We start from the raw sequence: 24,442 nt of genomic DNA, 5'->3' as shown, positions 1-24,442 counted from the left end.
TCATCAATTTTAATTTAAGTGTTAGTTTATCTACTTTTAAAATTTTTGTCGGGGACGTTTTCGCAACAAGGGCCGAAAATGGGAAAATGGCCTGAATCTTCCCTTGGGTTCTTTAGAAGTGTTTATTGTGGAGAATCAAGCCCAAAATTCTAAATGTATAATGAACAAAAGGCTAATGGTGCTTTGACAAGAGAGAATCAAAATGCTAATAGCAAAAGTGCTGAAAAAACATAAAAACATAACAGGTCTGAAACTTCGACCCACAGTCACACAAAAGAAGAAATTGAGGGAGGTCGTGAGGAAGAGAGAGAAGGTTCCCCTGTACCCATATTTCCACCCCTAAGGTTCAGAATTTTGAGAATGTCTCTTCGCTTAGTGGGTTTTTGCTCTCAAGTTTCAGCTCTATAGGGAAAACGTGGTTTAACAGGTCTGAAACTTCGACCCACAGTCATACAAAAGAGGAAATTGAGGGAAGTCATGAGGAAAAGAGGGAAGGTTCCCCTGTACCCATATTTCCACCCCCAAGCTTCGGAATTGTGAGATTGTTGACTGACTGAATGGGCTTTTGCTCTGAAGTTTCAGGTCTCTATGTAGAATGTGGCCTCCTTCCATTTTGAATCTGATTGGGGCCTTTTGTATTGGACTTGGGGTTCTCTAAGTGACTGTTTTTGGTTAATAGAAGAGGCTTTTAACCCCAAGGTATGAATCAAAGAAGTTATAGTCAGATTTGATTTAATTGGGTAAGAGGGATGCCTTGCTTTTTGGATAATTTGGGAAATAAAGTAGCCTAAATTCATGGGTTGATGTTTCCTAGACATGGCAGGTCCTTGGAGATTGCATTTGGGTGGCTAAGTGAGCTAGGTTATTCAGCCTTTTTCTTAGAGTTGTTGTGTTTTGGTGTGGAAAATGGAGCTGGGCTGAAAATTAAGGGCATAGTCACCTAGAGCATAAAAGCTCTTTTGAGGTAGAAATTTTGGGTACAAGACCTCCTCCATAAGCCTGTGGTGCTACCATTGTCCTTTGCCCACTTGGTAGCACGCATGGGTTGGACTTATGCAAAAAGTCCGAAAGGAACCGAACCATACCCTCCAAACCACACTTCCTCAATTTCCCCTAATAAGTCGCATGGGCTTGGGCCATGCTTAAAAGAATAAAATATAATATAATACATGAATTGAGCCCACAAGGAAGTCGGGCTTAGTTGAATCGGGCTTGTAGAAAATGTGTCGCAAAAATGGGTATCAACAATTTTCAATCCACGCACTTGAAAAAGTTTAAGTTTTACAAATTTCAGGTTTTTCCCATGAGTTAAGAGTTATAGTTTAGTATTTATTTTACTTTTTAATGACACTCTTATGAAGAGTTTGTTTGTCAATTTGGTTACAAAGCATGTGAAGATCTCATATATAATCATCTCAAGAACCTTTACTCCACACATAAGGTTAACACTTATTCTTTCTTTGTTTACATTATGCATTAGGAAAGTCAAATGCCATGTTTTATCTCCTCAAAATGCCCATTCCTTTTCAAATTTTTCCTTTCAAAATTAAAGTGTTTTGGTAATAGGTTATACTACGAAATGCATAAAGATAGTTAATCGTCATTAATTATTAATATAGTGACAATAGATAGTTAAGTAGATCAAACTCTTTTACCAATAATTTACTATGAATAATAATCTATTTTCTAAACTATAAGAAATAAAATATTTTACTTCATCTAAAATTCTATTAGCAAAAGTTTCAAGTATATAATTTAAAATAAATTTAATATTTATTTTGATTGTATATCATTATTTTATGTTTTAATATTGGAAATTTATATATTTTTTTGAAAGGGGAATGAATTTCATTAAATCTTAAGCAAGTCCAAATACAAAGCTTCTAGTGCAAGAGGAGGGGATTCCTCCAGCGAAACAATCTCATCAACTAACCCTCTAGCAAACTTATTACACACCATGCTCATAAAAAGTGACTCAAATGTATGTATTAATTATATGTCATAACATTAATATGTTTTATAATGTGACTAACTAATTATTAATATAGTTTTGAATCTTTTAATTTATTTACATATATCTTTTTAAGTAAACCGTGCAACGCACATGCCTTTAACTAATAAATGTGTGTTTAACTAATAAAAGATAATAAAAGAAAGCCAATTAATTATATCGTTCCTCCTATGTAACAAAGCATAAGATAATCACAAATAAAATAATGTGATTTTTTATTGAATATTATGACATAATTAGCATTGATCTATGTTCACTTTGTCACTATATTATCACCTTTTTTTTTTCTTTCTTTTTTTTTTAACTATTAGGAGGTCATTGGTGTACTAGTGAACCTTGGTTTGCATAGTTGCATTGGAGGCCCATGATAATTAAAATTAACAAAAATTATATTGTGTTATCTGTTGCATCATATTCTAATATTAAAAAAATTGCTGAAAAATAAATAAATGAAATGTATAAAGAAATATAAACGGGGACGCATAAAGAAATCTAATTAATGAATGAGAAAATAAAATTTTAGTATGAGCATGTTTAGGAAAGGTAATGTTAATATAAAGTCTACACATAGATAAAATAAGATTAAAAAAAGAAAAGAAAATAGGTTAGATAAAAGAGAAAGAAAGCGTATACATCTATGTCGGCAAGCAAGCATAAATCCTTTCTTTACTTTGGCAAGCAAGCATAAATCCCTTCTTTACTTGCTTTATTTTTTATTTTATTATTATTATTATTATTAATTTTTTTTTTTTTGTGTTGGAGAAGATATTTAAGATGAAAAATCTAAAGAATAACATCTAAGGTATTTTATTTCAATAAAAAATATTCCTTATGTTTGTGTGACCAGGCTTGTGAGTTGTGATTAAGTTTATATAATCAACATTTTCTATTTTTTTCCTATTATTAAAAAGAAATTTATCTTTCTCATTTTTTTAACAAAGCAAGTAGGGGTGTGTATAGGTCGGGTTGGGTTGGGTTGAGGGGATTTTTTGACCCAACCCACCATGATGGGTCAAAAAAAAATCAACCCAATCCAACCCATTACATAAGTCCAACCCAACCCACATGGGTCGGGTTGAACCCATGGGTTGGACAAATTTTTATTATTAAATTAAGTATAAAAAAATATAAATATTAATATCAATGTAACTCCTTAAAGACAAACAACACTAATAACTAAACAACAATAGTAATTTACTAGAGTTTGTGTGAACTAATTGGCTTTTATATAGGATAGGAAGAGTTGGTTATTTTAAAAAATTTGTTAATTATATAATATTATATATATATATATATATATATATTAAATATATAGGTGGGTCGAGTTGGGTTTGGCGGGTTTGAAATTTTATGATCCAAACCCAACCTAACCCGCTATTAAAAATTTTTTTGTAACCCAACCCAACCCGTCAAGGCCTAAAAACCGACCCAACCCGATGGGTTGGATTGGGTCAGGTCAGTTTTGACGGGTTGACGGGTTGGCTTTATACCCTAAGAGCAAGTGAGTCATCTCTTTCACTTTTCTCCCAACCAAAATCAACGAAAGAAAACTAAATTCCTTTTATTGAAATGTAGGTTTCTGTTGGGTAATTGTCAAACGTTTCAGCTTTCCTTAAATAATTTCTTTCTCTGTTTTCCTCTTCAACTGACTGTCCCTCTCTCTCTTCATCTCATCGACCATGACAACGTGATCCTCAAGGTCCTCACTCTTCTATTATTCAATACTCTCTGTGAATTCTCTGTTTTTTTTTTTTTTAATATTAAATTTATATTTGGTTTGTGTTCAATTTGTGTTTGAGTGATGGGAAAACAGTGGAAAAGGGGAAGAAAAGTAATATTAATTTCTGGGTTTTTTGTGTTTTCCTGTTTTATGTCTGAATTTTACCTCTTGTAGCAGTTGTGAGATTGTCAAAAAAAAAATTCAGGTAGCAGTAGCTTGTTTCTTGATTTCTGTGTGGAAATCATAATTTTTAGAAGCTTTCTATGAATGTTCTTTTCTCCCAGCTCTCATTTTCAGTGCTTTAGTCCTAGAAGATGCCAGGATGAGAGAGTTAGCCCTGTTTCTCCAAAAGAATAAAATTTTTCTTGGGTCTTTTTTCTTTCTTTTTATTTATTTATTTTTTCATAAATAAATTTGATAACTTCCAGTCTTACTTTTGAGTGAAAAAAAAAAAAAAACAAATTTTTATTTTTTTTTGACTTGAACCATAACAGCTAAACAACCAATTACATGGGGAAGGGTATATCCCGTTGAAAACGATTTTCATTTGTTGTTTTGCCAGTTGATTGAAGAATAATCAGTCTGGGATAGTAAGGGAAAAAGTAAAGGTTGAAAGGCCAAGTTGTTTCAAGCAGCTTTTGAAGTAAGTTGACATATTTCCAATGGGTTCAATGAGTACTCAAGAAGCCTCATTGTTGTCATCATCATTCTAGTGTTGTTTTTGTTCTTTGTGTCATTGTACAAAAAAAATGTTTATTCATATGAATCATTGTCATTCTCTTAGACCATTTATATTTTTAAATAATACGAAGAATATATTTTAGGAATTGAGTTTGTCCCGCTGAACCCATGAGTTCCTAGCTTAAAAGTTCCTTGCTGTGATGCAACTCTCTGATACACAACTAAACCTTTTGGACCACAGTGTTTTGCACTCAGAAGTCTCTAGAATACTGCCATTAGTAAATATAGTTGTTTGCTTATATGCATTAAATTTAACCCAAAGCCTATGTATAATCATTATAGTTAAAAATAATTTTCATTCATTTGTGTTGTCAGTTGTTTGAAGAATAATCAGTCTGGGATAGTAAGGGATAAAGAAAAGGTTAGAAGGCCAAGTTGTTTCAAGCAGCTTTTGAGCATTACCACCACTGCTAAAAGCTAAAGATCATTGAGATTTCTTTGTTCTGTGCAATTACATCTTTTTTTGTTTTAACAATTTCTATATTTGCTTTCCTTTTCTTTGTAAATCTTTTAGTGTTTCCTATTGTAATGATATTAAATTAAATTTGAAACAGGTTTAGGTGTTTTTAGTTAAACTCTTAAAGAACAAAATGACTTAGATCTATCAAGGCAAGCTGAATCATGTAGTGTTCAATGTGCTAAAATCTTGCAAGCTCTAGACCATTTGTTCATTACTTTTGTTTATTTGATTTGCTTTAATATGTATTAGAAAGCATATGACATGTAATCCAGTTATCTTTGAAAAAACAACTATAATTTTTAAAAAGAAAAGTCAGATTATTAGTACGCTGCCAAATCCTACCTAGCTAAGTTGCTGTGTGAAATCCTATTGACAAGGGTTTATGCAATCACTTTGAGTTATACTACGGCCTATGTAATTGTGGAAATCTTGCAAAAGTATACACCATTTTCTCTTCCATAAAATTAATGCAATACATTTTTTTTTTCAAAATTCAATTGGATTATGTCTGGTGTCTTTGGAAGTGGATTTAATTATTTCCTTTATCAAAGTCTATAGCATTTCATACCTATCAAAAAAGTTTATAACATCTCATAAAAATTAATAAAATGCTTGTGAAAAAGAAATGAATCAGCTGATAAAGTATTGAAACAAGAAGTAATGAGTTTGACTCTCCTTTGAAGGGCTTTCATGTTGATGGGCTGTCACCATATGGTAAGAAAATAGCAGCCTCCTCAGGTCCTTGTCCTTGATGACACAAGCCACATTTCTTTGCCATCTAGCATGGAGCTTCCAAATAATATGACATCATATGAGTCCAATTTACGCTTGGGTCTGCCAGATTTGGGAATTGGCTCAACTTTTAGTGATGGGTTTGATTTGGGTTATTCTTCAATGGCCCAGAACTTTATCAATGATGATGATTCTTCTGACTTCAATTTGTATCTACCATCGAAGAAAATGAGAACATCTTGATCGAACTTGGAAGAAATATTCCTCCATCTGAAAACAACCTTGAAACAAGTTTCTTCTTCACTGTTTCCATTCGATTTCTTTTGCATTTGATGCCAAGGTATGTCTCCTTTTTAAGTTGCATTGTTTCATTTGCATCTTTGGGTGCTCGTTCATTGGATTGGATACCAACCTAATTTGAATAAGAACTAACACAAAAAAAATACAAAATTGATGAAAGAAATTAATCATGTGATTTGTTGCTAAACTCTATGTCTTTTAAGGGTAAAAGTTGTTTCCCAAAATTATTCTATAAAAAAATCAATGAAGTTGTAGAAGGCAATGGACAAGTAAAATATTAATAGCTAGTAACTATACAAAGATTTGGATTTGGGCCTAAAATGTATTGTTAAAAATGAAACCAACAGGTTACAGACCCAATGGAATCTCTTTCCACATAATTACAATATGGAAGATGAGGCTCATCTTCCAATTGTTAGACAAATTATAAAAATAAGCCTTTACATGTTCATCACTTCATCGCATAATCTATCTCTATCACTCTGATAATGAAGTTACTCATACTTCTTGATGGATTTAAATTTTTAGTTCTAATCCATTGTTGGAGGCCGTATCATTTAGTTTTGTTATAATATGTGAGTATTAGGATTTTGGTCCATTTGTCTGTTACTAGTTATGGGGCCCGAATCAGCCTCTCCAAAAAAAAAAAAAAAACTTAGGAGTAAAGCTGCCTACCAATCTTCTCTTTTAGACCCCACGAAAGTGGGAGCTTTGTGGACTGAGGACTATTTTTTTGGTCTGTAACTAGTCAGCACCAATTCTGAAAATTCAAACTTCAGTAGGCATGACCATATGCTTATGCCATCCACAATTTCATAGAGCAGGAAGTTTTGAAATGGATTTGAATTTGCTGATAGTCGTAGGTTCAAGGTCCTTTGCTTTCTTTTTTAAATTGTTGCTAATAGATTGTCTCAATTTTCATAATCTCGTAGAAATGTTCGGAATTTTAAGTAGATTTCAAATATGACATCTAGTTTGCTATGAAAGATCTCATCTCCATTATGGTTGGAATTGGTGGACAACATATCTTAATTTAAAGAGTGCATGGAAAGGAGGATAATGTTACCTTCTAGGTTGATCAATCAGTAGATTTAGCACTTTGGAATGAATTTGGGAGGTCTCTAATCGGGTGGCAACAACAATTTATTTTGTTAGGACTTATTTGTTGTAATGTTGTTAATAAAGCTCTTTTGTTTTATCTCCTTACTTGGGCATGCTATTTTGTAGCTTTGACCATGAGTGGAATGTGTCTTTGCTATTGATTGTTGGACTGCAGTGGTGATTGAAAAACTGAATGAGTAGAACCAAGCTAAGTTATTGTGTGAAATCCTACTAACAAGGGTTCATTTTGTCACTTAGAGTTGGACTCAACCTATGTCATGTTGGAATACTTTCTAGCTTGCAAAAGTATACCAATGTTTTCTCCCATAGATTAATGCAACTAATTATGTTTAAAATGCAATTGGATTATGTTTGGTGTCTTTGGAAGTGGGTTTAATCGTTTTCTTTATCAAAGTTTATTGGATTTTTATAATAATTGATAACAAGACCCTATGATATAATAGTTTTTTGACCAATACAAGATGACGTATCATCTTATACTAAAAACTACAATCCTGAATCAATGCCCATTGCCTTCAAATTGCCATAAGATGTAAGCAAATACACCATAAACATATCAAAAATATTCAAACCGCCATTTTCCGTATGGTGTCTCTTCTGTTTTTATCTTTTCGCCACCTTTTTTGCTATTTCATGTCAAAAAATGTTCACAGCATAAGAAATGATCCCATATCAATTTCAAGTGGTCTTTAAGCATCTTGGCAACCGAACTAACCTCAACAACCTCCTGTTCCTGAAAATTGAAAGAGGAGTTCATAACACATAATGAAGAAATAAAGGAAAGAGAAAAAGACACCCATCCCAATTTGTATCTATATGCTGTAGTAAAGCATAAGCAATATTAAAGTCAGACTCCTAGTTTGACTAGTAAACTAAAAATCTAATAAGATAATAACTGATAAAACACTAACTTGGAACTAAAGAAAATAAAACCTAAAATACTTAGGATCTCCTATAAAATGCTAGTAAACTTAACTAAATCACAAAAACATTAAATGTATGAATTTATGGATTTGATAGCAAATAACATCTAATTCATATGAAATAGAACACATAATCTAATGATGTGATGGCAAAATTTAATTTGAAGTAAAGTTATGGAATGGTCCTTACAGGAAAGAATGTAACAAAACAAAATCTAGTTAGACATTTGTTCCTCAATTAGATTTCATGGACTAAGCTCCTTATTCACTTATAATAAGCATCTCAGTTATATACGTTACTTACTTGTAATAATGAGACAATGTTTTTCAGCTTCAAATTTATCTCCCTTGTAGCTTCCCCGGTTGAAGTTCTAAAATCATATCGATCAGCATGTCTCACTTTCAGGCTCAATGATGAACTTTTATAATCTTTAGCTATTGTGTGCCAAACCCCCACCACACAATATCTACCTCCAGAAGATGCCTTCCCCAAGGGCCATCTCAACCCACCCTTCACATCTGGATCTAGAATTGCAGAATTAATAAGACTTCTAATGCTTTGCATCTCATCATCCTGGAGAATACATAAATTAGTTTGGTCACAAATTTAAGTCTTAGACTCCTAGGAGAAAGAAATACCATGCTAAAACTATCCCATATGGTAAGATTAGTCCAATTCCACCCCTGTTTTCAAATTTTTTCTTTTTCTATTTTTTTCTTCTATTTTTCTTTTTTAGTCCAATTGCTTCATACAAAAGAAGATGATAATGTCAGGATCCTTGTAGCTTAGTGCCATTGATTGGTCTCCTTTATAAGGAGAACTAAGGTACAAATCCCCCCCTCTCCCAATTCTAGTAACAATTTATCATATGTATATATATATATATATATATATATATATATATATATATATTGATGATGATGATAATTCATCCTTCCGACTAAAATGTGTAGAGGGAAAAAATTAATATTATGAATCTTAAATTTTCTATCAATAAGGACCATAAAACTTTAACCTAAACTTAACTTCAGCATGATAAAAATATGTTTTTTTTTTTTATATTTATTTTCATGTGTATACATAGGCATTTGAATGCACACACACATGTCCTACGGCTGTAGATGAACCGAGTTATTTATAATTTATAAACAATTTGAGCTCGATTTGGGAAATATCTTGTTTGTGTTTGTTTATTTAGTAAATGAACCAAGTTCAAGCTTAAGTACTCTTAACTATTAAATAAGTCAACTCCAACATAATAATCTGTTTGTGAACAAACTTGAGAGTACAATCATTGATTTAAGTATACATAATATTATATGTTCATGTGTGTATATGTATAAAAGTGTACTTATATAATTATATATATAAAAAAAAAATTATACTTATACAGACTTAAGATTGGATTGTGTTAGTTTGTAAATAAGTTCATAAGATATGAAGTTATTATTTTTATTACTTATAAAAATGAAGTTATTATTTTTAATTTATTTATAATATAAATAATCCATTTTGTAGTAAAAATTATATACAATTAGCTCAACCATTATAATTTTAACTCTAACTAGATTTTTTTAATGCACACCTCTTGCTCTTACTTACTAGCATCTTCTAGTTTGCCGTAAAATAAAGGTTGGGAGACAATTAGGCCAGGTTTTGCTTCACCTCTGCTTAAAAAGTCCAAGGAAAAAGAAAAGGTGCCATCCTTATATCTTGTCTATTGTTGTTTTCCCTAGTGTGTGTATATATATATATTTGCTTTGTTTCTTTACATACTTTGAATAATGTTAAAATTTGAAGGATTATTACTAATTATTTCATCGTAGATAATTGTATAAAGCTTTTGAACACACAACTATTATTATTATTATTCTATCAAATGCTCAATTTCTCACGTGCAAAGCTTGTGATTAAAAGCCTAGTAAATAAATAAACAAATAGAAAATGAGTCAAAATTAAATCTTTAGTAGGGATGGCAATTTAGATCCGATCCGCGGATACCTGGCCCGGTCCGATCTTAATGGGCCGGATTTTACCCGGTCCGATAAAGAATAGGGTCGGGTATGGGTTTTTAAAAAAAAACCCGAAGCGGGTCCGGGTTTTATTAAAAAAACCCGAAACCCGACCCGGTTATATTATATATAAAATTACTAAATTACCCTCCTCTCTCTCTCTCTCTATATATATATATATATATATAGAGTTAAACCCTAAAATTTCATTTCCTCTCCTCAGTTCAGCCTCTCATGCCTCTCACGCCTCTCATCTCCTCAGCTCCCTCAATCACTGCCTCTCATCTCTTCATCTCTCAATGATCTCACACGCACAGCCACAAGCCGTATGTATTGCGTGATGAACATCACGAACTCATTAGAAAAAAGCTAGCAGGACTCCCGTTTCTGACAGATGGAAGTACCGATACCAGAATAGTTAAAGATCCTCGCCGTTCCGACAGATTTAAGAAGGGAAGGAGGCTGTTTCTTCCTCACCTTCGCCGATCTCGCAGTGTCTCCATTTTTTTTCTGGGTTCAGTTCGCCTCAATCATGTGAATTTGTGTTTGTATTTGTGTGTGTTTATGATTTCTGAAAGGGAAAAATGAAAATCATAGATCTGAAAATTTTGTGGTGAAAATGTAGATCTGAAATTTGTGTATGTGATTTCTTTGTTTGTGTTTGTGTTTGTGATTGTGTTTGGATCTGTGTTTGTGTTTGGATTTGAAATTTTTTTTTTTTTTTTGGTTGGGCCATGAATTGGGCCCAGTCCGCCCCACGGGCCCCGGGAAAAAAACCCGCTTAGTTAACGGGCCGGGTCCGGGCCATGGGTCTTGGCCCGCAGGTCGGGTCCGGATATAGAAAAATCCGGCCCGAACCCGACCCGTTACCATTCCTAATCTTTAGGTTAGGTGAAACCATTTCCTGACCAAAACTTTACCTCATAAAAAAAAAAAAAAACTTTTTTAGAAGTCAAGACTAAAACTTGATTTATAGAAACATTATTCTATTTGCAAATACCAAATTCATGTTCGTCTAGAGGAAACGTTTTGCTGGAAACTCAGGTGGATGTTGGTAAGTTTCTTGCCTGAAGAGACACGTGTCTATGCATAACAATTGAAAATTATACCACATATTTTCTCCTCCGGAAATGGGTGATTCAGTTGCATAAAAGCTCCAGCATAAAGATTTCTCCTTGTGTAGTTTTCTTTAAGACTATGTTGATTTGGAATGATTTTGGGATGAAAATGACCAATTTTTTTGTGAAATAATGTAAAATAACGTAGATGACAGCAAATATAGACATGAAACTTACAGTGAGAGCTGTTAAGGTCCTCTTGGTGGATAGCATCAGCCTTAGGTCTAAGTTTTTATCAAGGCACGATATGTCTATAACCATATGACGCAATGGGTGTAATTCAATCTACAAGAATATAGTGACATTTGAACATAAGTCTCAAATCACACATAATAAACAATTGGAAGGAAAGTCAAATATACCTAGAAAAAGGGGGAAAAAAAAAATCAGAGATTCTTTTTCTTTTTCACCAATGCTAGTCCCAAATCCCTCTCTCTCTCTCTCCCCATAATGAATCAAATCCCAAACCTTAAATAGTAAGAAAAATTCCATTTATCCAAAAAAGAAAAGGCAGCAACTAGGAGATACTAAACCTCATCATTTTTTCTCTCTATACTTTTTCACGTTAAATTGATTTATTTGTCACATAAAAATAATAAAACAAGAAGAAAACAAATCATCAGCAACCCGGGTAACAAGTTCAGACCTAAGCATGATTTGAATGCAATGTGCATCAATATTAAGCAGAAAACTTGCCTTACAAAGTTGAAGCCTTTTGTCTTCTTTTATCACACTGCATTTGCAAGAAATAGTTGAATCTGGTAGTGTGGCATCAGACAACTATACAAAATGAGAAAGTAAATTGGGGAAGTCAGTGGCCAACTGAATCAAAAGGCATAATTGTGAAAATAATAAGCAGAGGTATTCAGCAAAAGAAATACCTGTACATGGTATAAATCTTTCTCCTCTTCAAAATCAACTATAATCTTTTGGGCAACTTCTCCCTTAATGTTTTCCATATATGAACTAGGAATATTTGTGTAAAATGATCTCCTCAATTTACTCAATGTAGTTTCTGCAGCCAAACCTACTCTTGTAGTTTCTTCGCTGATTGAAGGGCTCCTACATGAGAATTTTTTTTTTTTTTTTTTTTGAGAAATTACATGAGAAAGTTGTAGCTACTTAACTCTTCCAAGTATATTAAAGGGTTCTATTATTACAAATTTGATATGTGAAATCTTCGAAGTTACAAAACATCAATATCAATACATTCATTACTTCAAACAATTTAGTACAATTTATTAAATGGGATATGAAATGATCCAGATGTTGTTGCCAAAACAAATGAATTGTTTGATCAGTCAATCTATTGACACTCAGATGTGACATTGGATTAATTTGTGCAAGCACATGGATTCTTATCGAAGGCTGAAACCAAAGGGCTCAAATTGCTACTTAGCCAAAATCTAGGGCATCAAATCTATTAGAGAAGTTGCCAATGAGCGCTGGCTTAAATGCTCTCGCCATAAGAATTGGGTGAAAGGCCAAGTTCATGGGTTCAAGACCCATTAAGTGCTTATGTTCACTTACCAATACCAAACCAAAAAACAAATAAAGGAAGTCAAAACACCTATTAATCACTGACTGCTAGCAAATACATCCACTAAATAATGGCATTTACAAATCACTATCATTGCATCAGAAATTTTTAACTAAGCCAACTCTTTTAAAGAGAGTACAGGCCTCCTCATAAGAGGAAGTTCAAGAAAGAAGAGGTGCTAGATGTGCTTAAGGAAATACAAGGAGATAAAGCTCTAGGCCAGGATGCCTTGCTTAGTTTTGAGGTAGCAAAGTGCATAACAAATAAGTGTCATCCTAATACTCATGCTTTTGGATTTATCTCACTCACTTCTTTGTGCCAACCTCATTATTTCACATTTTTTTTATTATACTGAATCAGATTTTCATAGGGTGTACCAAAAAAAAAAAAACTACTAACCAAAAACAGCAACTCAGAGAGTAGAATAGAAGCACGACTTACTCATGAAAAAGAATTTTTCCAAATCTAGCAACCAACTTTGGCTTGACATCTTCCAAGTCCAAGATTTCATTTTTGACATTTTCGAAGGAAGAAAGCAAGTCTGACACAACATTTTCTGCTATATACACCCATGGACTCCTCACTTGCTCAACTAACCAAAACCAACAAACCCATTATTAATAATTAGTTACCAAAAAAAATTAGAGCAGAAAAATAGTAACATTTACCTGGATGATTGTTGTTGTTGAACAAAACTAGTGGATTTATTCCTGTTGTTCTCTCAAAAAGCTGCAAGGGAACAGAGTCAACATGTACAGAAGATGGAAACTGGTGATTGTGATCCAAACCAACAGGAAACCATGTGGAAATAGCCTGCTCTGCATACTTATAAACGATCTTTCCACTTCTTTGTGAAAAGGGTTTGGGTGGCAACCTCAAATTAAGGTTTCTCCTGAATTGAGGAACAAGCGATAGTGGGATTGGTGAGGGTCTATTATGCCTATCACTACTACTACCAGCTTCGTATGAGTGACGCTTGTGTGGAGGAATGTAGGCCATAATACCTATGAACTTCTACTACTGCTACTACAAACAAATGATCACTTCAATCAGGGATGGACCCAGGTACAAGGCAAAGGGGGCCCGAGCCCCCCCTGGGCCCAAAAAAAAAATTTTTTAGCAAGTAAAATTTTTTCAAAATAAAAAAATAGGGGCTTGGGCCCCCCTGAAATTTTTGCTCCGGCCCCCCTTCCCCTAGCCCATCATCCGGCATGAACCCCCCTTCCCCTAGCCCATAATCCGGCCAGCTCAGAGCAGAGCAGAGCCCATAAGGCCATAACCCATGTCAATCCACCACAAAAAAAAAAAAAAAAAAAAAAAAAAAAAAAAAAAAAAATAGAGAAAAAATCTCAACCTCAGCAGTCCAAAACCAAACGGAGAATGCAAAAACCAAAGCAAAAACCAAAGGAAAAAAAAGAAAAAAAAAACAGAAAGGAAAGTGAGAGACCGTGACGGAGCGAGACGAGAGCGAGAGAGACGAGCGAGACGAGAGCGAGAGAGACGAGAGCGATAGAGTCCCTGAGCCACGCGGCGAGAGCGAGACCCACGCCGGCGAGACCCACTCCGACGAGAGCGAACCCAGCTGCTTCGAGCGAGACCCACGCCGACGAGAGCGAACCCAGCTGCTTCGAGCGAGACCCACGCCGGCGAGAGCGAACCCAGCTGCTTCGAGCGAGACCCACGCGGGCCACGCCGCCACGCGAGACGAGATCAACTTGCTGCTGCTGCCGCCGGTTGCCGTTTCCCGATCTGCCCAGCCCAGCTTCGAGCCTTCACAGAATCACAGGTATTTACTCTTTAACTCTTATCTTTTCCTTCAAATTTCAAAACCTTGTGTTGTGAATCTGTGATCTGAGATTCTGAGAATCAAAGAAATTAAGAAACTATGCAGCTGTGCTACTGCTTGTGGTGTTTGAGTGTTTCTTGTTTGTGTTTTTAGTTTTTACTGATAACTGATTTGGTGCTTGACTGCTTGTGTTGTGCTGCGGCTGAAGCCGCTGAACTGAACTGTGTGTTTTTTTTTTGTTTTTTTTGGGTTTTTGGCTTTGTGACTGTGTTTGTGGGCTGTGGCTCTTGCTGCCTTGCATTATATAGATAAAAGAAATAGAAAAGAGATAGAGTCAGATGCTTTGTGCCTTTTGTTGACCGGTAGTTGGAGTGTTGGACATTAGTTGGACATAATAATAGGGAATAGGGAAAAGTGGTGTGGAGTTGCTGTTGGGCAAAGACAAGCGACAGGGGAGAAAACAAAAAAACAAAAAAGTAAAGTTAAGAAAAGTTTTTGTGAGTAGTGCTTGACTGTCTGTAGTGGGATTTATTGGATATTTGGGTTAGTGGGTCAGAATTAGGAAGATGAAGACAAGAGACAATACAAAGATACAAAAAACATAAAAGATATAAATAAAGGAAGAGACAACACATAGACATAAATAAAGGCAGTTTAAACACAAAGATATTAAAGGCAGATAAAAGACAAAAAGAAAAAAAAAAATCATATAATATAAGAAATTATCACACAAATTTAAAAAAATAACGGTAATTCTTATATAATTTTTATTTTATTTGTAGATCATGAAAAAATCAACTACAATGCTTGATTTTTTCAAAAGAAAGGGTTCAACTTCAAATTCTTCTGAAGTCAACATGGAATTGCCAACAACTAATGTTGCTATTCCAATTCCGGAAAATGCGGATGTTCCAATTCCGGAAAATGCGAATGTTCCAATCTCTCAAACACAATTTCAAAGAATTGACCTTGATTCTTTGGATTATGATCCCGGAACACGCAAACAAATATGGGAATATCATGTTAATCAACGTGATGAAATTCGACGGGCTTACATTAAAAAAGGTCCGCACCAACCTCCTCTAGAGACATTCAAAAAAAGTGGAAAGCAGAATCGTAGTTTTCAAGCTTCTTGGTATAGAAATAATTCAAAATGGCTTGAATATTCTCCTACAACAGATGCAGCTTATTGTCTACCCTGCTTTGTCTTTCATAATCCAAATGTGGTTGTGGGACAAAATACATTTATTGTTGGTGGATTTAGAAATTGGAAAAAGGTTGGGGGCAAAGATTGTTCTTTTCAAGTTCATATAGGAAAAGATCCTAACTCAGCTCATAGAGTTGCTGAGCAAATGTGTAAGGATTTGATGAACCAATCGCAGCATTTGCAAAGAGTAGTTGATCATTTCACTACTGAACAAATTGCAAATAATCGGTTGCAATTGAAGGCCACAATTTTTATTGTGCGATATCTTGCCTTTCAAGCTATAGCTTTTAGAGGTCGAGATGAAAGTTTTAGTTCATTAAATCGTGGGAACTTTCATGAATCATTGGGTATTGTGACTTTTTGGAATGAGAAGGTTGCTGAAATAATAGAAAAAGCTCCAAAAAATGCAACCTACACATCACCTAGGATTCAAAAGGAAATTCTACATGTTTTCTCAGCCAAAGTGAAGAAGGCCATTCGGGAAGAAATTGGTGATGCAAAGTTTTGCATAATGGTTGATGAAGCTCGTGATGAGTCCATGAAAGAGCAAATGGCTGTGGTGTTTAGATATGTTGATGCAGAAGGCTTTGTGAAAGAACACTTTTTTGGGCTTATTCATGTTGTTGACACTGCAGCTTTGACTCTAAAGAAGGGGATATATTCTTTGTTATCTCAATATTGCTTAGATATACAAAATATTCGAGGGCAAGGATATGATGGAGCAAGCAACATGCGAGGTATGTGGAATGGATTACAAGCTTTGATTTTGAATGATTGCCCATATGCTTACTATATCCATTGTTTTGCACATCGCTTACAATTGGCATTAGTAAAAGCATCAAAACAAGTTGTTCCCATTAGTCATTTTTTTCTTATATTGCTTTTTCTGATCAAAATTGTTAGTGCTTCATGCAAGCGCAATGAGCAATTGAAAGTTGCCAATGCTAATGAAATAGCACGTTTAATTGATCTTGAAGAGCTTGAGACTGGAAGTGGACTTAATCAAATTGGCACTTTACAACGACCTGGAGAAACACGTTGGAGTTCACATTTTAGATCAGTTTCTAGCTTATTAAGGATATTTAGTTCAACTGTTGAAGTTTTACAAAATATAATTGATGGTGCAATTGATGGAGAAAATCGGGCAGAAGGAGAGTCAGCTTATGAAGGTTTAACTTCATTTGAATTTGTTTTCATCTTGCATCTTGAGAAGGAAACTATGGAGATCACTGATAAACTTTGTCAAGCTTTGCAAAGCCAATCTCAAGACATTTTAAATGCTATGCATTTAGTTTCATCTACTAAAGCACTTATCCAAAAATTTAGAGATGATGGATGGGATGGCTTACTCACCACTGTGATATCATTTTGTGAGAAGCATCGCATTGATGTCCTGGATATGAATGCTCGTTATGTTGCGAGGCGAGGTCGAGCTCGTAATCAACCAGATAACGTTACAAATGAGCATCATTATCGAGTAAATATTTTTTATGCTACAATAGATTCTCAACTACAGGAACTAAATTATCGGTTTAATGAAGATGCAATGGAGTTGCTTAGGCTTAGCTCAGCTTTAGAACCTCGAGAGGCATTAAAATCTTTCAGAATTAGTGATCTTTGTTTGTTGGTAAAGAATTTCTATCCACAAGATTTCACAGATTATGACAAACAAGTGTTGGAGAATGAGCTTTATCATTTTGAGCATAATGTAGTCCAAGATCCAGAGTTCAAAAAATTGAAAAGTTTATCTGAGTTATCTCAATGGTTAGTGAGAACTGGAAATTCAGAACACTACAAACTTGTTTATAGAATGATGATACTTGTGCTTACTCTTCCAGTTTCTACTGCTACTACAGAGCGAGCATTTTCAGCTATGAAACTTGTCAAAACTGAACTTCGAAACAAAATGGAAGATGACTTTTTGAATGACTCTTTGATGTTATACATTGAAAAGGATATAGCTTCGACATTTAGTTTGGATTCAATAGTAGATGATTTTGAAGATTTGAAAGAGCGTCGAGTTCCCTTTTCATAGATGATTGTATAAAGAAACAATAGTGTTTCGCATCTTTTGTTTTTGTTAGTAGATTGTATCTTAATATATTAAGAAACAATAGTGTTTCGCATCTTTTGTTTTTGTTAGTAGATTGTATCTTAATATACTAAGAAACAATGATTTTTGGGTATTTGTCTTGGTTGATCATTTATTAATACTATATGGATGCGTATTTGAAAAAAAAAAATTTTGCTTATCTCTAGCCCCCCCGGCTTAAAATCCTGCGTTCGTCCCTGACTTCAATATTAGTACAATACATGCTTCTCTTATATATGATGAAGACCGATATAATCCATAAAGATAAACTTGTTTGCTAAGTCCCAACTTTTTTTTCCTGAAACTGAAGTAAGCTATGGAATTCAACTTATTTCCTAAGTTCCCATATTTTGTTTTCTAAAAAAACATTTTTTTTATGATCATTCATGGGCGTTACTTTTTGTTTTATAATCCCGAATTTAGCCAATCAAAGAAAGTATAAAGTACATATACTTCATAGAGATGAAAAAGGTACATAAACTTCTCCATTAAGAGGTCATTCACAGAGGAGAGAGAAAGTAAGTGTATAAAATAACCAAGTTTATTTTTGCATCTTCAGCTATGTAATCAACAAGTCTATCTTCAGATGTCACTTTAGCAATGTGTGTTGTCATCTGCCATGTTGGATTAGCAAATATAGAGGCAGTTTTGGTGTTTTTTGCTACAAGGTAAAACACACACACACTGAACTCCTGTCCCCACTCTTGACTTTCCAATCGCATACTTTGGGCCCATACACGCATTACGCATATTGTTCATCTGTTACAGATGGGTATAACCAAAAAATACATTTCGGTGGATCAAGGTCCCACCAATATTCCCTCCTTTCCTCTTATACTCACAAAAAAAATAAAATAAAACTTTCTTTTCACTCTATAGCCAGATCTCTCTCTCTCTCTCTATATATATAAATAAATAAAAAATACCTGTCACCAATTTCAAGAAACCCAAAAGAAGAATCCCATACTGGTTTTTTCTTTTTGATTCTTCCGAATTCTAACTAATCAAATGTAGGGAATTTAACCAAAATCCCAACTTGTGAGAAACAAAACAAATAGAGAAAACACACACCAAAGAAAACAATCATACGCACAAGACAATATTTATGTGGTTCAGCAATTTGCCTTCGTCCACGGAGTTGCAGGGATTTCACTATTATCAGGGAAAAATACAGAGTACAACTTGCGGCTGCTAGGTTATTAGGAATTATTTCTCACGGCTACCCTTAATCTCAAACCTAATATATATATATATATATATATATATGTCAAAGTCAGCTAAAGAGATTCCTATTACAAATAGGATTCGGTCAACTAAGGTAACTTAGACTGACTTGGGCTTATGGCAATTCAAGCCACACACGGGCCCACTTCAACAAATCTCCACCTTGGCTTGAATTGATCAAGCTACACTAGTAAACTCCTCCATCAGCTCCACCTTAGCCCTTAAGGGCTCACAAGCTGCAAACATCAACCACAATCCTCCATAACACAATCCTTCATCTCTGCAACTCATACTCCTGTCCTCAAGCTAGAAGACTAATTGAAGCTGTGCACAGCTTCAACTTCTTAATAGTGACACCCTTAGTCAACATGTTTGCCGGGTTCTTAGATCCACAAATCTTCTCAAGTATTACCAGCTTATCTTCAACAAGATAACGAATAAAGTAGTATTTTGTCTGTATGTGCTTCGACTTTGAATGAAAAGTTGAATTTTTGGCAAGAAAGATTGCACTCTGACTGTCACTATGTAGAATGCCCATCTCCTACTTCTTACCAATTCATCTAAGAAACCATGTAGTCAAATCATCTCCTTTCCAACTTCAGTTGCTGCAACATACTCAGCTTCTGTAGTAGACAAAGTGACAATCTTTTGCAGATTTGAAGCCCATGATATAGCAGTACCACCCAGAGTAAAAACAAACCCAGTGGTACTCTTTCTACTATTAATATCACCAGCAAAATCAGCATTTACATAACCCTGCAGTTTCAAACTTGCACCTGTGAAGCAAAGACATGTATCTGATGAACCCTTCAGATATCTCAGAATCCACTTGACTACCTCCCAATGCTGCTTTCCAAACCTATTCATGAATCTGCTCACAACTCCCACTGCATGTGCAATGTCTGGCCTTGTACACACCATAGCATACATCAAGCTCCTATAGCTAAGGCATAGGGCACCTTACTCATATGGTCCCTTTCTTCCTCTGTCTTCGGTGACTGTTCTTTGCTTAGTTTGAAATGACTACTCAAGGGTGTGCTCACTGGTTTAGCTTCATTCATGTTGAACCTGCTAAGAACTTTCTTCACATACTCTGACTGTGAAAGCTTCAATGTACCATTAGCCTTGTCTCTAATGATTCTCATACCAAGGATTTGCTTTGTAGCTCCTAAATCCTTCATTGCAAACTGTTTGGACAATTGCTTCTTCAGATTATTAATCTCCTCAATACTAGACCCTGCAATAAGCATATCATCCACACACAACAATAATATGATGTAAGAATTGTCAGAAAACTTAACATAGCAACAGTGATTAGCTTCACATCTCTTGAACCCAATTCTATGCATAAAACTGTCAAATTTCTTGTATCACTGTCTTGGAACTTGTTTTAGGCCATACAAGCTCTTTCTCAGTTTGCAGACTAGATTCTCTTGTCCCTGAACAATGAACCCTTTTGGCTGAATCATGTAAAGGTCTTCTTCCAAGTCGCCATGAAGGAATGCTGTCTTCACATCTAACTGCTCAAGATGTAAGTTTTCTGCAGCCACCATTCCTAGTACAAGTCTGATTGTTGACATCTTCACAACTAGAGAAAATATATCTGTGTAGTCAATGCCCTCCTTCTGCTGGAACCCTTTAACAATTAATTTGGCCTTGTAACGTTTGCTACCATCATGCTCATTCTTTATTCTGTATACCCACTTGTTGTGCAAAGCCTTCTTTTCTACTGGCAATTCAGTCAGTTCCCATGTCTGATTCCCCAATAAGGAATCCATCTCATCCTTCATGGCTAACTCCCACTTGCTTGAGTTCTCATCTTGTAAGGTTTCATCATAACACTCTGACTCACTACCATCAGTCAACAGGAGATAATTTAGAGTGGGTGAATAACGCTGTGGAGGTCTAATGTTTCTGGAAGATCTGCGGACTTTAGGTACAGGTGTACTCAGATCTACCTGTGAATTTACATTCTCCTTATCTTCTTCATCCCTTTTCTGGACAGTACCTTCAGTCAATTCATCTAAGTTGACAAACTCAGATTTCTTTTGATTTATCTCTGTAACATCTGACACTACAGTTGACCTATCCTTGTACATAACCTGTTCATTAAATATCACATTTCTACTTCTAATGATTTTTCTGTTTTGTTCATCCCAAAACCTATAGCCAAATTTCTCATCACCATAGTCAATAAAAAAACATATTTTAGACTTTACATCAAGTTTACCACAAGCATCAGAATTAATATGAACATAAGAAACACAACCAAAAACTTTTAAATGTGAAAACTTTACCTCTTTACCACTCCAAACCTCCTCAGGAAGTCTGAACTCCATGGGAACTGATGGTCCTCGGTTTATCAGGTAAGCTGCAGTGCTAACAGCATCAGCCCAAAAAGTTTTTGGTAGTCCAGCATGCAACCTCATACTCCTAACACGCTCATTGAGAGTTCTGTTCATGCGCTCAGTCACACCATTCTGCTGTGGTGTCCCAGGAATGGTTTTCTCCATCCTAATTCCCTATGCAACACAATACTCACTAAACCCTCCATCTATGTACTCTCCTCCATTATCTGACCTCAAACATTTTACTTTCAAACTTGTTTCTATCTCAACCAAGGCCTTCCATTTCTTAAAAGTTTCAAATACATCAGATTTATTTTTCAGAAAATAAACTCATACCTTTCTGCTTGAGTCATCAATGAAAGTGACGTAGTACCTTGAACCTCCAAGGGATGCAACCGGAGAATGCCCCCACAAATCAGTGTGTACTAACTCCAATTTTTCAGCCTTCAGTGTCCTACTAGTTTTCAAAAAACTCACTTTTTTCTGCTTTCCTAAGATGCAACTTTCACACATGTCAAAATCAATGGACTTCAATTCTGGCAATTTTCCTTTTGACAGCAGCATCTTCATCCCTTTCTCACTCATATGACCGAGTCTGCAGTGCCATAGGCTTATATCAGTACTTGCATCAGTACTTGCATCAGCAACTGCAATTGTGTCTCTTGGACTTGAGGTCATGTACAGAGTACCAGTTTTCTTTCTACGAGCCAATACCCTAGCTCTCTTTGTAACCTTCCAAGTACCACCAACAAATAGTATTGCATGCCCTTCATCATCAAGTTGTCCAACAGAAATCAGATTCCTCCTTAGGTCAGAAATATGTCGAACCTTCTCCAGTAACCAAACAAATCCATTGGGCAACAATATCCGGACGTCTCCCATACCCATAACATCCAAGGCTGAACCATCAGCCAAATACACCTTACCAAAATCACCTGCAGCATAGTTCTGTATGATTTTTCGGTGTGGAGTGGTATGAAACGAAGCTCCTAAGTCCAAAACTCAGTCATCAAGTGGATTGTCTACTGCAAGAAGTAATGTATCCTGTACCTCTTCTGTTACAGCATTACCAGAATCATCTTCATTCTTCCTTTTAGGACTTTTGCATTGGTTTCTAAAATGACCTGTTTTCTCACAATTCCAGCATTGTACTTGTTGGCCTGATCTAGATTTACTTTTGTTCCGATTAGAATTTCTGGATTTTGATCTGACCCGATTTGAATTTCTGTTATTACCTCTGCCTCTTGTCTCAAGGTTTAGGGCAGAACCAGATCTTGAGGTTTCACCTGCACCTCTTTTGCAAATCTCTTCAGCCAGAATTAAATCTCGTATATCATTGTACTTGAGCTTTTCTTTTCCTATAGAGTTGCTTACTGCCATCCTTATTGCCTCCCAACTGTTTGGCAAAGAAGCCAAAACGATCAGAGCACGAATCTCATCATCAAAATCAATTTCTACAAACGACAATTGATTTGTGATAGTGTCAAATTCGTTCAGATGTTGTGCTACTGATGCATTCTCTGCCATCTTCAAATTGAACAATTTCTTCATCAAATGCACCTTGTTGTTTGCAGACGGCTTTTCATACATACCGGACAAAGCCTTCATCGGATCTGCTGTGGTCTTCTCCTTTACAACATTGTGTGCAACAGACCTAGACAGAGTTAACCTAATAACTCCTAAAACTTGTCTGTCAAGAAGCGCCCATTCCTCAGCTTTCATAGCCTTAGGTTTTTCCCCTAGAAGCGGCAGATGCAACTTTCTCCCATAAAGGTAATCCTCGATTTGCATCCTCCAAAATCCAAAGTTTGTGCCATCAAACTTTTCTATTCCAGACGCCTTTCCTGCTTCCTCTACCATTGCTCCCACTCAAACCTAACCCTAAGCTCTGATACCAGTTGTAGGGAATTTAACCAAAATCCCAACCTGTGAGAAACAAAACAAATAGAGAAAACAATCACACAAACAAGACAATATTTATATGGTTCAGCAATTTGCCTACGTCCACGGAGTTACAAGGATTTCACTATCATTAGGGGAAAATACAGAGTACAATTTGCGGCTATAATATTTCTCTCTCACCTACAAGACAAGAAAACACTATTCTTTCTTCTTATGTGACTGCTAGGTTATTAGGAATTATTTCTCACGGCTACCCTTAATCTCAAACCTAATATATATATATATATATATATATGTCAAAGTCAGCTGAAGAGGTTCCTATTACAAATAGGATTCGGTCAACTAAGGTGACTTAGACTGACTTGGGCTTGTGGCAATTCAAGCCACACACGGGCCCACTTCAACACCAAATAGACTACAAAATTCTAAATCAAATGTGTAATTTTCAATTCCAACATAAACCCACTGCTGCTGCGGGCTTCTTTTCCTTCTACTGCGAGCTGCTGCTTCTTTTGCTGTCGCTTCTTCTCCTCTCATTTTATGTGTGTGTGTAATATATCTCTTTCCTTTTGTCTTTTGGGTGAAAGAAGAAAAACTGCTTTTTAGGTGAAGAGGAGACAAGTGGTTAGGGAAAATATATATATATATATATATATATATATATATTTGATGGGAATAGCGAAGAAACAGGTGGATGAGAAAAAAGTGAAGATAAAAAAATTAAAATTAAAATAAAAGGTAGTTTGAGCACGATACATGTCCATCAAAGGAAAATTACTTTCTACCAAAAAAAAAAAAAGGGAAAATTACTAAATAAAAATTACAATCGTGTTAAAATACAACAAGTTTTGGCAAAATTTTCAATACAGTTGATAGTTGAGTTGTTTTTATTTGTCAAAATAAAATAAATAATAAAATATTTAAGATTGACTACAACTAAAAAACTTATTGTGAAAATATTGTGACATTTAATTGTATTTTTAAACTTTTTAAATTAGTGTGCTATATTTCTTTAGAAAAAATAGTGCTATTGACACAATATTTTCATAATAATTTCATAATAAAATTTAGATAGTAAATTATTATTAGTTCTCATCTAGACATACTAGTGATATTATCATTTTTTTTATCTACTATTAACAACTTGTCATATAAATTTTATTATAAAATTTTTGTGAAAATATTGTGTCTATAACCTGAATT

General features: G+C 34.9%; 2 protein-coding genes and 1 long non-coding RNA gene across 5 annotated transcripts; 2 read left to right on the top strand and 1 right to left on the bottom strand.

Moving 5' to 3' along the window:
* The first annotated feature begins 3,522 nt into the window (after positions 1–3,522).
* Positions 3,523–7,202, top strand: LOC126720455 (uncharacterized). The gene is made up of 3 exons (XR_007653408.1): positions 3,523–3,710; positions 4,294–4,374; positions 5,616–7,202. It is a non-coding gene; the product is annotated as an uncharacterized LOC126720455 (long non-coding RNA).
* Positions 7,203–7,500: 298 nt separating this feature from the next.
* LOC126720436 (uncharacterized) lies at positions 7,501–18,735 on the bottom strand. Of its 3 annotated transcripts, XM_050422951.1 has the most exons (8): positions 18,692–18,735; positions 13,349–13,706; positions 13,122–13,272; positions 12,022–12,202; positions 11,837–11,920; positions 11,318–11,425; positions 8,314–8,583; positions 7,501–7,819 (listed from the first exon to the last, which is right to left on the bottom strand). In XM_050422951.1, exons 2-8 carry the CDS (start codon positions 13,677–13,679, stop codon positions 7,718–7,720), a joined length of 1,227 nt encoding a protein of 408 aa, XP_050278908.1. In that variant the 5' UTR covers positions 13,680–13,706; positions 18,692–18,735; the 3' UTR covers positions 7,501–7,717. The 3 variants fall into 3 exon arrangements, with proteins under 3 accessions (XP_050278908.1, XP_050278907.1, XP_050278909.1); XM_050422950.1 differs by lacking the exon at positions 18,692–18,735 and having other exon boundaries at positions 13,349–13,894; XM_050422952.1 differs by lacking the exon at positions 18,692–18,735 and having other exon boundaries at positions 12,022–12,187; positions 13,349–13,894.
* On the top strand, positions 15,324–17,708 carry LOC126721259 (uncharacterized). The gene has a single exon (XM_050424313.1). It carries the CDS (start codon positions 15,324–15,326, stop codon positions 17,706–17,708), a length of 2,385 nt encoding a protein of 794 aa, XP_050280270.1.
* Positions 18,736–24,442: the final 5,707 nt, after the last annotated feature.

This window comes from Quercus robur, chromosome 4 (genome assembly GCF_932294415.1).
Source record: "Quercus robur chromosome 4, dhQueRobu3.1, whole genome shotgun sequence".
Taxonomy (NCBI): Eukaryota; Viridiplantae; Streptophyta; class Magnoliopsida; order Fagales; family Fagaceae; genus Quercus; species Quercus robur.
The sequence above is the reverse complement of the archived record's forward strand: the minus strand, read 5'-3'. Positions and strand labels throughout refer to the sequence as shown.